The sequence below is a fragment of the Dipodomys ordii genome, unplaced genomic scaffold (genome assembly GCF_000151885.1).
Source record: "Dipodomys ordii isolate 6190 unplaced genomic scaffold, Dord_2.0 Scaffold5, whole genome shotgun sequence".
NCBI lineage: Eukaryota > Metazoa > Chordata > Mammalia > Rodentia > Heteromyidae > Dipodomys > Dipodomys ordii.
In genome coordinates this window covers 10,746,645-10,762,306 of record NW_012267221.1, presented here as the reverse complement: position 1 = coordinate 10,762,306, position 15,662 = coordinate 10,746,645, and the positions used below count along the sequence as shown (strand labels likewise).

Here is a 15,662-nt window from a genome sequence, read left to right as displayed (position 1 = left end):
AATGTGGTATTTCAGCACAGATGATAAGTTAGCATTGCTGATTTTGAATACTCACTGACGACCAAAAGGTATATGACATGCAATTTGTCATTTTGCTAAGGCATAACTTTCAATTGCACTGCTGGGGCTTGAATCTCTGCCTCTGAATAAGCTCAGCTGTCCCTCAGCTCCCACAGTTCCAGACAAAGGTGGGCTCCACTCAGCTGAGTGTGTAGTAACATTGATAATATGCATATGTATATATGGTTATTGTAGTTGCTTTGGTGAAAAAATGGTCCTGAAGAGAAAGTCTATTGCTAGTGCTGGTGCTGTAGAAAGAAAGAGGTGGTCAGAGAAAAGGGTCGGCACGGGGAACAGAAGTGCTGGGTAAAGTAAAGCGGAGCAGTGAACTCAGGTAGGGCTCTGATCTCACAAATAAGGAATCTTCACAAGGACATAAGAAAAAAAATGATCTTGTATGCTTGGTCTTCCAGGTGTGGAAAGTAACAAGCCAAAAGATGTGTAAAGTCTTCCCCCCCTCCCCCTTTAGGAACTCACATATGATATGTGCTTCTTATAAGAAATTTGAAGAATATGGATGAGGGAGGGGATGACCCTGTTCAAAAGGAGTACTCATCATCCAACGCATGGAACTCCTCTGTACATCATCTTTGAAGCAAAATTTAAAAATAAAAATATGTAAACATTGAAAAAACAACAAAAACAAAGAGTATGGAAAATAAAAGTATTTCTTTAGGGTTTCTCTCAAGGAGGTGTGGGAACTGAGAGTTATGGCTTATCTATTAGAATCAGGTAGGAGCAGGATATGACATGCTTGGAGTGGCTTCCCCGCTTCTCTGTGTGGGATGATGGCTTAAAGGAGCTTTGTGTTAAAAGCAGGCTAATCTGGACAATAACTTAAGCAATTCTGCGAGGCACTGTGTCACCACATTTAATCCTCATGGCAACTCAAAGGTAAATGCAATTGTCATGTTCTCTCTCCCTCATTTTCGCCACACATACATTTTAATATAAGCCGAATCTAGAGTCATGTGACACCAGCTGTGAGGCTGTGGAGCTTGTCCAGGTGCAGGAGTTGCCCTCAGCCTCCCTCATTTCCTCCAACTGTTAAGTCCTGGCTGTATCATTAGGCAGTGTTGGCTCCCTATCATGGTCTTCTAAGGAAGAGTTCCTTTCCAACCCAGATGAAGGAGCTGAGGCAGTGTAGGGTTATAAAGGACACTCTGGCTACAGGGACAGTGAGTAGCAGGTCCAAGATTGAAGTTCAGGATTATACAGGATCCCTAATCTTTCCTTTACCGCATGCACTACTTCTTCCAGGCAGTTGCAATTCTAGAGACAAGCGAGTTATCTTGGTGTAAAATATATGGAACCTCACTCTTGATTTCAGACATGTGCAAACTCTACCTTTTTGTGAAAGCCTTAAAATTTTGTGCCCTAGATGTCTTGCTTATCTCATCCTAGTCCTGATCCTGCTCTGAGTTAGAAATGGCCAACATTTTTGTTCTAGAGTGAATGTTCACGCAGGATCTAAGAGGGAAAAGCTACGAAAACAGCTGTGATTATTTTTACTCCTCTTTGTTCTCCTCTTCTCTCTCCCTGAATTTTGTCTTGCCTCTCTTCTTTTCCTCCTTCTCACCTCCCTCAATTTAGAATGTGGTAGAGCTGATGAACTGGCAGATATCAGTTCAAAAATTAGAACTTTGTTGTTGCTGTTGCTGCTTGGGAAGCAGAAATGTCAACGCTACCCATGTAATCTACAAGTGGAATAGCTAGCTCTTCTGGAAATCCATCTTCTTTGACAATGTTTCATTAACGAACCTGTCTCTTACTAAAAGAGAATGGTCAGAGTGAGGGGCCAAACATACCAAGAAACTGGGAACTACAGCTCAGTGGTAAATAATCTTAAATGTCAGGCATTTATAAATTAACAGAGGAAAAATGTAAACATTGTTCTCCTTTGTACTTTCCCTCATTGCCAAAACATACCTATAAGCTCCTTGTTGCGAACGTCCAGTGCCATGTTCCTCAGGGCAGTAGCCACAGAAGAGACCACTCTATCGTTATCCATCCTCAGAAGTTCTACAAGGATGGGGAGCCCTTTTTCCTTTCGGACAGCTGCCCGGATGTATGCTGCAAACTGGGGAGCAGAATAAGGCAATCAGTAATTTCACATAGAGTTTCCGTCTCACGTTACTGCAATCGAAAAAGGATGCTTCCAAGAGATGAACTAATAAATTAAATGTTTTCTTCCCAATTGGAGATTAAATCTGTGGTGCCAGAAAAGAGAAAAACAGAGTTTGAGAGAAAGATAGGCTGGGATGACTGATTTAAAAAGAAATCCCAAAGCCTGCAGATCTGAAACTACCATCTGTCAGATATTTTTGTGTGTAACGGAGAAAGCAGTGATTACTTTCTATCTGAGATACATAAACATGATTAAGGAAGGACGGTGTGTTTTCTTCACATTTGGCTCTGTGCCAGGTCTAGAGGCTATAAATAGGCTGGTGGAGACAGTAATCAACCCATCAGTATATGTGAAAGGAGAGCCTGACTCCATCCGGGCACTTCATATTCTCTGTAAAAATGTAGATTTCAGTAACTTATTAAAGATATTGCTTAGAAAAATCCTTCACCTTAGAAGAAAGGAAATTCTCCAGAAACATTAGCATCATAATTCACATACACTGAAAGAGAAGTATGATAGTGTGCAAAATGCATTCTCATTCAAGATTAGTTAGCTACTTTACACAATATGAATTGGAAATGAAGTTAGCAGTAAAACAACCAAAAAGCCCATTAGAAAATGGATCTTTAATCTTGTTTTGAGCTATGAGCTTTATTTGACATTTTTATCAATGCAAATCATCCTTTAAAAATCAGGAAAATTGAAAGATGCTGGTCATGAAGCATCTAGTGCCTTCTTGCTGTGGCAAAGTCATGAGGACAAAGATCTACCTACCCTGTGTATTACTGTGAACGTTAAAATATGTGATTGACCTCCTAGTCTCTTGAACACCAACATAATAATGCAAATAAGAGGAATAGCTGCCTCTCAAAGATCTGATGTTAATCAGATGAAATGATACCTTTATTTCCAAAACCCAGTGAAATCTACAGGTGAGGAAGACAGGCTACATAGGCTGAAGCACTCAAGAAGTCTGACTGACTTCTAATTGAAACTTGAAGGATGGACTCCTTCCTGCTTCACGTGGAGACCAAGATGCCCACCTGACCCAACCCTTCCTAGACTAGTCACCAGGGCGCCTCAAATAGTGCTGACTTGATCATAACTGTCGTCAGAGTTCTCTTGTTTTCTTAGTGAGATTCCAATATTTTAACTCACTATGTCTCATACATGAAAGCACCTAAAATACAATGCTTATATTTTAAGTGAGCTTGTCATTGGACTTGTATTCACTGACTGATTTAATTCTAAAAAAACTAAAATCCTTTATTGTCATTTTTAATATCAAACGGTCCTTTGGTCACTAAAGCTATACATATGGCTATACATACATATTTATAGATCCTGTAGCATACACATTTATAAATCCTTATTTTCCAGGAACTGCCCTCAGTCTTCCACATTTAATCTCAGTAATCCTTACAACCATCTCATAAGGTAACTTCATTTTACAGATAAAGAAATTGAAGATGGAGATCATAGGGCCAGATTATATGTAAAGGGGCAAGGAGTCTGAGCCAGCACTTAGCACTAAGTTTGATTAGGAATGTTAATTAGGAACAACAACAACAACAAAATATATTGGCTATCATAAATGTCTGTATATATTCAATTATAGCAGCTACCTGCATGAAACAAACCATACCAGGGCCTTTTAGTGGTTTTTATACAGTATAATACCGTATAAGGAGGCAGAGACATGAGACCTGGGTGCTGTGTAAGAGTGTCCAAGAAAGGACAAGGGGAGCATCTGTCTCCTTCCCCATGGTGCTGCCTGACCTAAGCTCTAACTTGGGCTCCTGTAGTCTCTCAATTGAATGCTGTTCTGGCTCTCAAAGGGGGCCCTAACTTCTCCTTCTCCTCAATTCCCCTCAGCCAGGCCACAGCAATAATCCAACAGCATCCATATGGGCCTCTGTCACTGAAACGCTCCCGAGCCTCCTCTCTGAAGACCAGGTCCCTGTCCTGAGGCTTGGCCTTTAGGCCTGAATGTTATGTGTGGCTCTAACTCAATCACTCCTGGCCCACTTTCTCCGTGGCCAGCCTACAGTCTGGATCATTGCTGTCCTTCCTCCTCTTACAGAAGGCTTTATTTTTGTGGTCCCTTTATCTGCATTGCCCCCTCTATACTACAACTTCAGACCCTGTGGACTTAGTTTTACTCCTCCATAGAGATTCAGTCTGGAAGCACTGTCCTGCAGGAAGCCTTCCACTTCTGCTCCACTTCTCCCTAAGCTCTCTTTCCCGTCCTCTTTCAGGATCCCATAGCATAGTACCTGTGTGCTCTAGCCTGAACTGCCAACAGTCTGCTTTGTTCACTGGCCTTCAGATTCCTACTGCCAGGCATTCTGCTGTATTTGTCTTTGGCTCCCCAAATCAACTGCTTTTCTCCTTTTCCACCTCTCTCTCTTTCACAGATAAACTCTACAGCACATCCCTTTCACATCAAAGCAGATCTGGCTGCAAAGATGGAAAAGAAGTGTAGATAGAGATATAGATCCTACCTTCCAGTTGCCAGCAGAGAGGTTCTGTAGAGATCCAGCAGAGCCTTCCAAGGTGGCTGGGTTGGAACTTTCTGCTAGAAGAGTCAGATATGGTTTTACCACTGACGGATGCCACAGCATCTCAACTCCCTTTGGAGACTTTGACAGTCCTGGAATAGGGCCAACTCCATCCCACTGCAAGACAACAGCACAATAAGTGGAAGCAAAATGACAATTACCTTCAACAGTTGAGAACATTCATCTTTGTGGGACTCAGATTTAACTACGTTGAAAATTTTGTTCTTGCCCAGTATGTGAATTCATCCCAGAAAAAGAAAACATATAAAATAAAATGCTAGCCTGATCCTCTTGTGGTGTCCTCTTTTTCTTTTTCTTCTTCTTCCCCCAGCAGCTTGGCTCCGAGTCTTTGCTGGGAGACTCTTTCCCTAGCAAGTCATCGAGCTCGTTCAGCCCGAGCAGCCGTGCCTGAGGGACCTCAAGCTCCAGCCGATAGGACAGGTTCCTCAGGGTGCACACGCAGTTCTCCACCGTCTGAAACCCAACAAGACGCAAGAAGTGTTTCCTTTGCTGCTGCTGCTGCTTTTAATGTACTATGTGATTTTTTTGTTTGTTTCTTTTGTATGTTCTTCCCCTATGGTATAACCTCTTTGTCACATTCTGGTGCCCTGAATCTTGTATATACGTTTTTCTAACATGGGGAGGGAAAGAGAAATAACAAAATGCTGAAACAAGGATACAGGTTGACCCACTGTAACAATGAGATGTACAAGACACTATGTTGAAAAGGATCTTTACAACTTTGGAGGAGTTGGGGAGGTGGGGAAGGAAGGGATGGTAGGGGAAAAACAAAAGAGGGGGTAACAATGCTCGACAGGAAATGGACTCATTACCTTACTCATGTAACTGTAACCCCTCTGTACAGTATCTTTACAGTAAAAAAATTGTAAAAACAAAACAACACAACAAAACCCCACCATACTAACTACTTCTGTACTTAGCACACTCAAAGGCAATAAACGAGAAGGACAAAGGAACTATGTCTTCATTTATGTGAACCTAAAATAACCTAAAGAAAAAAATATTCTAGAGTTTACTCAAATGGTAGGCTACAGACATCCTCATTATAATCAAGGATCTGATTCTATGCTCTAAAAATGCCCCAAGCTCTGGCTCAATGCTGCTGAAGGTTACATTGTACACAACACTATTCTGCTATCACTGCAGTCCTCAGCAAGACACATAGTACCAACGCCTCCCTGCTTCCTCCTCCATCTCCCACCACCCCTTCCCTCTGACAGATGGCCATTGATTTCTTCCTATTGGGCCTTTGCTTTCTTCATATAATCTTTTGTTCTTAAAAATTTGTACCACACATCTATGATTTCAACTTCAGTCTCTCTTAGACTCATCAGTTCAGCACTTGTCTACCTAGTTTGTCTACCAATATACTTAACCTGTACTCAATTTCATTATACTTAACCTGTGCTCAAATAAAAACTCAGCTGTTACTTGCTTTTTCCCTAAAGCCTATCACTCATCATCCCCACCCCACCCCCTACTCATCTTTATGAGCCAAGGTCTACCAATCGCTTCTTTATCCATGTATAAAGACATGGATGTATCCTGACACCATGTATCTGGCCCACTCTGGAACTCTGGATACTTTGGGCTCAATCTTCCTTTTCTGACCACTTTCTTCAACCCCCTCGGGCAGCTCACCTTTGACTGTCACAGCTGGAAAATGACAAATAGTATGCCCTATGCTCAGGAAGGAGAAAACAAGGGTTCATGAAGAAGCTTGGCCTGAGAAGACTGACCACAGGCCAGGGGCAGGAGGAAAAGACATGGAGGAACATTAGAAGGAGGTATGGGTTGTGGGCTGCACTAGGGTGAGAAAGGTAGAGACTCCTGACTAGGAACCTTTACTCAAATGGGTGGCTCTGTATGTAGGAATTGGAAGCAGCAGCAGCAGGAATGTTAACCTAGAGAGTGAGCCTGGGAGGACAGAAGAGGAAGTGGGGCTCAGGCTAGGGCCTATTATACCCAGTCATGAGAATTTAATGGTTCTAGGGCTATTTTTGTCAGTTCTCAAGTCCCTGTCTCTCCCAACTTGCTATTCTTAGAGACTCATATTTTGATCCACAAGATATTCTTACAAATTGCTCCAAAATTTCAGAGAATTGACGGCATGCAAATAGTGTTTGGCAGCAGTTGTCACCTGCCAGTTTGCGATGGATATACAAGGCTGGATGGCCACTGACCTTGCTGTCATAGTCAGATGTGTTCACACACGTGTGGATCACATACAACAGCGAGTCCACCAGCCCCTCACAGGATCTCATTTGTTTCCGTGCTTCCTCCCCTGCAGAGCTGAGGTTCCTAAATGAGTGGACACAAATGGGAGCCGCTGAGATGAACAACTCACTCATTAGCCATGAAGCTCACCTTAATGATGCCAGAGAACAGACAGTTGATGGCAGCCATTTAGGAGGAATTTTGGAACTTATATTTTAACATTCCCAACGCTGACAAGAGTGGCTGGCTCCTCATTATCCATACACACAGAAGAGCAAGGCCTCTCAAGTCTCACTGCCTTCCTCTCAGGATGCGTCACTTTCTAATCCCCTAATACATCATTAGAGACCCATCTTCCTTAGTGTCCTCATGTATAAGAGGGAAAAATAATGTAACCACCTTATAGGGTTGTTGTAAGTAGAAATGAGTTGTGCATACAGCACAAGAAAAGTGTCAATTACAGAAGACACACGATGACATGGTGGGTGTTATACTTGCTTTTCCTCCCTTGTTAGGTGATATAAGTCTGTGCATCTATGTTATCCATAGTTATCCAGGTGGTTATCGAATACTTCTTGAAGAAGCAGAGGAAAACACAGCATTTCGTGTATAAAAATGTCAAGTTAAATATAGATAGTTGCTTATGTTACAATTTTGTGCAGGGTTGGAAGCATGGCTCAAGTGGTAGAATATTTGCCTACCAATTGCAATGCCCTAGATTCAAGTCCCAGTACCACCAAAAACAGTCAAATTTTTCAATTATAGGACATCTTGACAATTACTTGTGGTCTTGTTCATATAAAATTTTTGGTAACAATTTGTTTTAAAAATTACATAGTTCAGCCAGGTGCCAATGGTTCATGTACTCCTTGCTACTCAGGGAGCTGAGATCTGGGAATCATGGTTTGAAGTTAACCTGGGCAGGGAAGTCCATGAGACACTTATTTTCAATTAGCCACCAAAAAAGCCAGAAGCAGAGCTGTGACTCAAGTGGTAGAGTGCTAGTCTTGAGCTAAAAAGCTAGAGGACAGTGTCCAGGGACAAGTATTAGTACCCCTAAAACTGAAAGTGGCTCAGCAGTAGTCTGCCTGTTTAGCAAGTTCTATTTATAGCACCATTAAAAGAATAATGATGCTAAATTACAAGGATTATGAGGAAGGCTGATACTAGGTTGATTCAAAGTTACATAAATCCCTCCACCTCAGGCTCTGAGCTCCACATCTCTCTGGCTTATCTCTATTTCACTGCCTTTCCTCTTGGTCTCTTCTGGCCATGGTTTCATCCAGGAAACCTGGGCTTTGCTTTGGTCCCCTCTTCCTTTTCATCTCTGCACCCTCCTGGGATCCTCTTTCTACTTACTCTACAACCTGCAAACAAAATGTTATTTTTGGCTCAAGCTTTCTAGAACTCCAAACACATATTTCAACTGCTTCCTTGACTGTGCCACATGAGTAGCAAGTTTGTGTTTCAAATTACACTTGATCAAAGCTCTCAGCTGTACTCTTCCATTTTTCTCCCTTTCCCTCATCCCCTTATCTCAAACACATTTCTATTGCACAAATCTAGGTGTCATCCTTATTTGCTCATCCTTTCCTATGCCTAAGTCTCTGTAGCCCCTGATTCAGGCCACTCTTATTGATCGCTTGGATCACTGCCAATATCTTTTAGATCATAGTCAGAAATCTGTCCCACTAGCCTGCTTAGAACCCTCTTATGGTACTTAGAATAGAACACCAACTCCTTCCCATAAAAGCCGACATGATGTCAGCCTCCTTTGCTCACTAGAGCTGCAAGCTCATACCTGCCCCAGGGCCTTTATACTAACCACACACTTGGCCTGGAACACTAGTTTTCCCAACTCTTAATCCTCAGGTGAATGGGTCTTGTGATAGTTCAGACATAGGCTTAAGTTTTTACCTCTTTGGTGAGCAGAGGAACTACTCAATAGCCATCATATCATCCTCTTTTTTTATGGTGTTATTATCATTTTCTGATTCCCTTATTATTGATTTTCTTCAAGAGAATATGGTTCCCTAAGACCTGGGGCCTTGTCTGTTGAGTTCCTCCCAACTTTTATACAAGCAGCATAATGAAGTATGAATGTCCTGAGGTATTCAGGGTCAAGAGTGTGTCTGTCCTGCCTTTCCCCATCCTGGATCTGGGTGCAGAAGATGACAAGCTGCTGCTCTAGTGACTAGGAGGTCATATGACCTTGATGCGTCTGTCATCTGACTTAGAAGGAATTGCCTGTTTTCTACTCTTTTCCCTTATACTGCCCTATGGGTCTGACAGCCATCTGACACAGTGACTCCTTCCTTCTCAAGCTCTCTGCCATAGGGAAACACAGGTTGCTTGGTGTGAATGTTAAGTAGTGCTTACCGTCTGATGCTATACCGAGCAATTCCATGTGTATCGCTGACTCCTCACGACTCTGGGATGGTGCTGCCCTCTATTCTACAGAAAAGGAAACTAGGCCTCAAGGTGATGGGGAGCAGGGTTGTCTGAGGCCAGAGCCCACTCCCCTGATCAGTACACCACTCTGTGCCAAGGCTTCTGTTTCAAGTTCCCAGTGAATTGTTAGGCTGGGAGATGGAATAAAAATGGTAGCTGCATAGTGTTAATGGCAGATAGGGAGCCGCATGGTGTATACTTTCAAGAGGTTTGTAAGTTTTAAATGCTACAGGTAATGATGAAAAATAATACTTGGACTTGTTTTCATTTGTTTATAAAATTCCAAACAATGATGGCTTATACCACTCTTTACATCTTTTTCAAGCAAAATAATATTTGAATACTAATTAAAAACATTTTGAATTTAAACAATACCAGGCTGCAAACATGTCAACATACAGAATATGGTAACTAGAAAAATGTGGTTGAAGTGGAAAACATTGAAATTTTGGCAGTGCACTCAGACTGAATGGCCTTTCTGAAGATTTCACATTTGTAAGACAGCTGTGTGAAGGCCATACATCTGTGCTTATAATACAGTAAGTCAGTCTGGTTGCCTACATTGTGAAATAAAACTGTAAACTTAGGTAGATGTTAATAAAAAAAAGTCCTACTGCAATCATTTTACTTATGATACACCTTATTTAATTAGACTATTAATTGCAAAGAAGAAATAAAGAATTTACCTTAGGCAGCCTGTTGTGTTACGCAGAACTAGTGAAGTCTGAAATTTAATTTTATGATCATCATCAAAAGAAGAGTTATTCCACCCAGAATGTGGAACAATCACAGTGTTGGTTAAGGGTGAGAGAGCATCACGAATGATTGTCATCTTTACGGCATCACATGAGGATAAATTCCAAAGAACTCCTAAAAAAATGGAAGTTCAAAAATCAGGTTACCAGTTAAGAGATCCCACAGCTTTAAGAATGAAATCAGTCCTAACTGATAAGAACTCAGTCTGTCCCAACTAATCAATGGTTTCTTTTTCTAAATGGCCTGGTGCTTGGCTTCTAATTGCTGAATGGACACAGGTGAGCTCGTGTCAGTATATTCCAAAGTCTTTAGACCCATTTTTAAGATTCGGAGCAACAGGCAAGTTACCTGTGCTTTTGACAGAGCAAATTGAGTTTCTCTGGGTGAAGGAGTCATCTAAGCGATGGTCATAAACATATAGTGCTTATGACTTTTGAACTTGCCCTCTAGGGCATCATCCTTTAAATCTATGACTAGACACTTGTAGATTTAAGATGGACTTGGAAAACTTTCCTTCATCAAGCCTCCATTTTTTAATTTTTTTGGGGTAGGAGTCTCTCGCAAGCTCAAGGTTAAATACAATACTTGCAGTAACTTTATTAACTTGGCGAGTGAATGCATTTGCGTCATCTTCCTCATTTGGATCATTTCATCATTTTAAGCTTTTTTTTTTTTTTGTCATGAGGCCTGAACTCTGGGCCTGGCATTGTCCCTCAGCTCTTCAGCTCAAAGCTAGCACTCTACCACTTGGATCACAACACCACTTCTGGCTTTTTCTGCTTAAGTGGAGCTGAGGAATCAAACCCTTGGCCTCATGCATGTGAGGCAAGCACTCTACCACTGAGCCACCTTCCCAGCTCCTTTAAGCATCTTTTGTAAGGGTTTGATTTCTGTGTTTCAGGATGGCAAGTTAGTGTCATTCCTTTTGTGATACATGTGAAACTAACAATAAATTAAAAGTCACTCATACTGTAGTTCATATAAAAAATTTTAGGACAAGGGACTGGAAATGTAGCTTATTAGAGAACAATTTAAATTGCCAAGCCTATTAGAGGGGCGGCTTCATTTCTCTTTCAACTATGACATAGGTCAAATAATCATTAGAACACATTTTCCAAATTGGTGTTTTGTTTAGCTTTTTTTTTTTTTTTGGTCAGTTGTGGGGCTTGAACTCTGGGCCTGGGCGCTGCTCCTCAGCTCTTCAGCTCAAGGCTAGCACTCTACCACTTGAACACATTTTTCAATAATTGTTCATACAGAAATTAGGGCAAGTCTGAGATGACATCTATTCTACTTCATTTCTCACATGAACACAATTATTTTTCCCCTAAATTAAAGGGTGGAGGAGAGACAGCAGGTGGTGTTCTGTACACTGTAGCTCTCAGAGCCAAATACTCCTGACGCATCATTGGCAAACAACTTGAGTCCTCACAAACTATCACATGTAGAACCATGGTTCCATAGAAAACGAAAGAGTTGGCAAAATCTGCCCACGTCCATGGGAGTGTGTCAGCCTTATAAACATGATTGATCAAAAGCAATGGGCCAGAGACAAGCCTGAAAACTGCTGCTCCAGGGTATTGTAGGCCAAGTTGCCAGCCCAGAACATGCTGAGTCAGCCTTCTTTGGGCATGAAATAAAGGAGAGAGGCAAGAGAGAGCCAACAACAGCTTTCCGTATCATGGGGGTAAGTGGCAGGATCATGAGGCTAAAGCTGCGAAGAGAACAGGAAAGCCAGCCTTTCCCTTGCCTGCCCACACACTGGCAATGAGGGCTGATGCTTGTGCTCCATTCTGGCCTATGCTCTGTGTCTGTGCTCCCTTCTTGGCTTTGACTTGTGGATCTTATTACTTTGGTTTCCCTTTGTCTTTTCCCCCACCATAACTCAGCTTTTCAGAAACCTATCCTCTGATGTGGCCTATCTAGTTGAGCTTCTGGAAGGCACTTCCTTTAAGTGGGATGGGCATGAGCCTGGAAAGGATTCAGACAGTTTAGGATCCAGAAAAGACCTTGTTTTGGTTTTGAAAGCTTGTTCTGTCCACTACAACAGGTCTTAGCTATTTTGAATCCCACTCAGCAGGGTTTCCTATCTAACAGACATTTGACAAGCACTGTCATAGGGCAAAGTACTGGAATGTAATGACCACAGAAGGGTCTGTGACCTGAGAGCTAAAAAACGAGAAACTACTCTTTGTTGGTCTGTCCTGGACAAATAACAGAAAGAAAACAGAAAGAATGGGTAGAGGCGCGTGCATGCTTGTATGTGATAGGATGCAGCTACAATGTGGCTTTAACATTTCCTGCTAATGAGGCCTGACGTACTGGACATACAACAGCCAGCCTTGGTGGCAGCCTACAGTCCACAGATCATTGATGGGGAAGTTGTCATTTCCTAACCTCTGCTGACAATTATATAACATGTGATTCCTAAAGTCATTGGTGTAATTCTCTGTCACTTCAAATTCACTTAAAAAAATTTGGCTCATGGGGGAGATCTTCATTTTTCAATAAACTACTTTCTACTTCACAGCATAAATGTATTCCAGTAAAGTTAACAGCAAGGCAAGCCTTATAAAAAGCAAAGCCAATCAAATTAGAGGCTGTAAGTATAAAATCAGATATAAAATTGCTCCTTCGTATCCACTGGGATTTGTTTGGGATTCCCCTATGGATACCAAATATGCAGATATAAAATGGTAGCTATAGTTTTGTATGTTCTCTCCTGTATATTTTTAAGTCATTTCTAGATTGTTTATCAAATCTAACAAATGCAAATACAATATAATTGTCAGATGACATTTTACTACCTTTTGTATTTTAACTTGTTTTGGTTCATTTTCTTATTGGTGTCAGCCTCCTAATTACTAGGATTACAGGCATTTACCACTATGCCCAGCTTTCCTAAGTAGGTTTGATATGTTGTTAGTTGTCTATGAATGTGGATTCTGCAGATATGAGGGGATTTGACTGTATAATTGTACAAGAGTTAAAAAAAAAACAAACCCTGGTATCACAAACTTAGGTGCAATGGTAACTTAGAGGGGCATAAGTTCACCCTGAGGACACCCTGCCTCCCTCCCTTTCTTTTCTCCCCCATCTTCCTCCCTTTAGTGCTGGTGCCAAGCCTTGAACTCAGCCTTTTTCTGCTTATGGCTGGCAAGTTACTGCTTGAGTCATGCCCCAACTTGTGGCCTTTTGCTGGCTAACTCCCAACTGGAGTCCTTACATCTCAGGCTTCAGAGTAGGTAGAATGACAAAAAGAGTAGTATTTCTTATCTAACTTAGTATTGGACATAGCATAAATGTTCTTCAATATAAACAAAAGCAAAGTTACCATTTAGTGTGGCTTTATTCCGTGCTATGCATCGGTATACTTTACATATAGAATTAAGATGCATAAATGAATTAGCTTTCCCATGTGGTTTACTATAGTTTTGAAATTCTACATGTTGATTTCTTAAAGTATGATGAGCATTACATTTCCAATTTTTATTTTAATTTGCTTCAGCAAGTTTAAAGAGCTATCCAGTTATCATCCATGGTTTTATGCATTGTTAGACATTTGAAGGACACATAGTGGATACTCAAAAACATATGCTGAAGGATTCATTTTATATTCTACATTTGCTTTTAGAGTCTTTTCTTTTGTTTCTTTTCACTATTGAGGATTGTGTCCAGGGACTTGCACATGCAAAGCAAATACTCTACCACCTGGGCCATAACCCCTAGCTCTGTGCCTTTTCTTAAAAGTATTTAGGAGGTCTGCAAATGCAAGGAGAGGACCAGAACAATGTTATGCATTTTTATCAGAATGGGTCAGCCTGCCTGCCACACTGAAGCCACCATCTTTGTTATGGGACAACAGAATTCTATTGCCGTTGCATTTTCCAGAACCAAACTCTAGAATTACCAACACACTAGAATTCCCATCCTTCAGATAAAAACACAAAACCCCAAACCAAAAAACAACAAAAGAGCAGTGTTGCCAGAATATAAAATGCAAAGTTGTTAAAAAATACGGAACTCTTTAGTAGACAAGCTGATTATGCTATCTTTGGTCAAATGAGATGACTTATTGATCATAAAACCAGTCCACTGCTGAAATTCAGGCTTTCATTTCTATAATGAAAAATTGTTCAAAGCTATTCTTTGCCATGAAAAAAAAGATTCTATTTTTGCTAAGCATGTGATATTCTAGAGGCTGATAAAAAGGCAGCTTTATCATCCTGCACTGTGCATTACTGCATCCCTGCCATTCTGTATTTCACACCGAATTGAAAGAAGTACAACATTTGGTGTGGATTTAACTATCCATTTTCCAACATCAAAGTAGGTTTCAAGACATTGATTTTTCTTCCCTAATTTCTATTCTCTAAATAAGGTTACATAAAGCCAAAACAACTAGTTCTGATGAACAAACACTAGATGAAAAGGCTCAATTAAACTGAAAAGCCTTAGCTATGGAATGATTAATTTGGATTTTCTACTCAAAGTAAAAAGCACCATTCTTAAGACCAGCTAATAATACCTATGTGTACTCTAGCTTACTAAAGAAATAATAAAACACATTCTTTCCACTTAGTCTGTCTAGGGCTTCATTTAATGGGTCATGAAGTATTTTTCTAGGGTCATAAGTAACAAGTAGAAAATACACCAAGTCCCAGATGTACCAAGACTGATGAGAAAATGGAGAACTGGAGGATTAGCATCCTCTATCCATGGATAAAGCTCTAGCTCTGACAACCTAATGTAAAATTTATTTAAAAAGTACTTAGTGGCATACTCTATTATCTCCTGGTGCCCAAAGAAAAAGTTAAAAATAAAGCATAATTTGGTTTAGGAGGCTGGAGATTTTAATTTAAAGCAATTATTTGCTATTTGCTGTGAGTAATAAGAGTATACATATATGTGAATTTAGAAAATATTAGAAAATTTCATGCATATTATCATCTAAAATGCTGCTTATTTTCTACCACAGGAATAAAGTACACATAATTATGAGTAACTAATAAGCACAATGAAATACTGCCATGAGATGAAAGTTCATTCCCACTCCACCAAAGAATGAATAAAGTAATTAAAATACCATTTCACATAAATCCTATGCCACAGAATTTTGAAAGAGCTCATGTTTAAAACAAGCTTTATAGCTATTCTAATCGCCTACTGATAATTTTACAGCCAATTAGAAGCTGATTTTACAGATTAATTAAAATAATAGCAACAATTTGGGAAGTGTGGTTCTTGAGGAACATTTTCAAACAACATTTGAAGTGTGATTTCTCTAGTAGCATAAACACATAGCAACCTACACATTTGTTTTCCTTTCTGTCATGAAAGATAATTTTAGACAATTCATTTTTATGTAGCATTTAAGTCTTGTTTCCTAATTATTAAAAAAACAGTAAGAATCCCATAAATGTTTGTACACATTGCCAAAATTAAACAAAGCAGCCCCCAAAATACTA

At 40.4% G+C, this 15,662-nt stretch overlaps 1 protein-coding gene across 9 annotated transcripts in view; it reads right to left on the bottom strand.

Moving 5' to 3' along the window:
- Positions 1–15,662, bottom strand: part of Pkp4 (plakophilin 4) — a 216,699-nt gene that overhangs the window by 12,345 nt on the left and 188,692 nt on the right. For all 9 annotated transcript variants that reach the window (XM_013029381.1, XM_013029423.1, XM_013029365.1 and 6 more), the window contains 5 exons: positions 10,125–10,308; positions 6,954–7,071; positions 5,032–5,223; positions 4,693–4,866; positions 1,990–2,140 (listed from right to left, as the gene is read on the bottom strand). In XM_013029381.1, the coding sequence (XP_012884835.1) occupies positions 1,990–2,140; positions 4,693–4,866; positions 5,032–5,223; positions 6,954–7,071; positions 10,125–10,308 (819 nt within the window). The remainder of the gene's footprint in view (positions 1–1,989; positions 2,141–4,692; positions 4,867–5,031; positions 5,224–6,953; positions 7,072–10,124; positions 10,309–15,662) is intronic.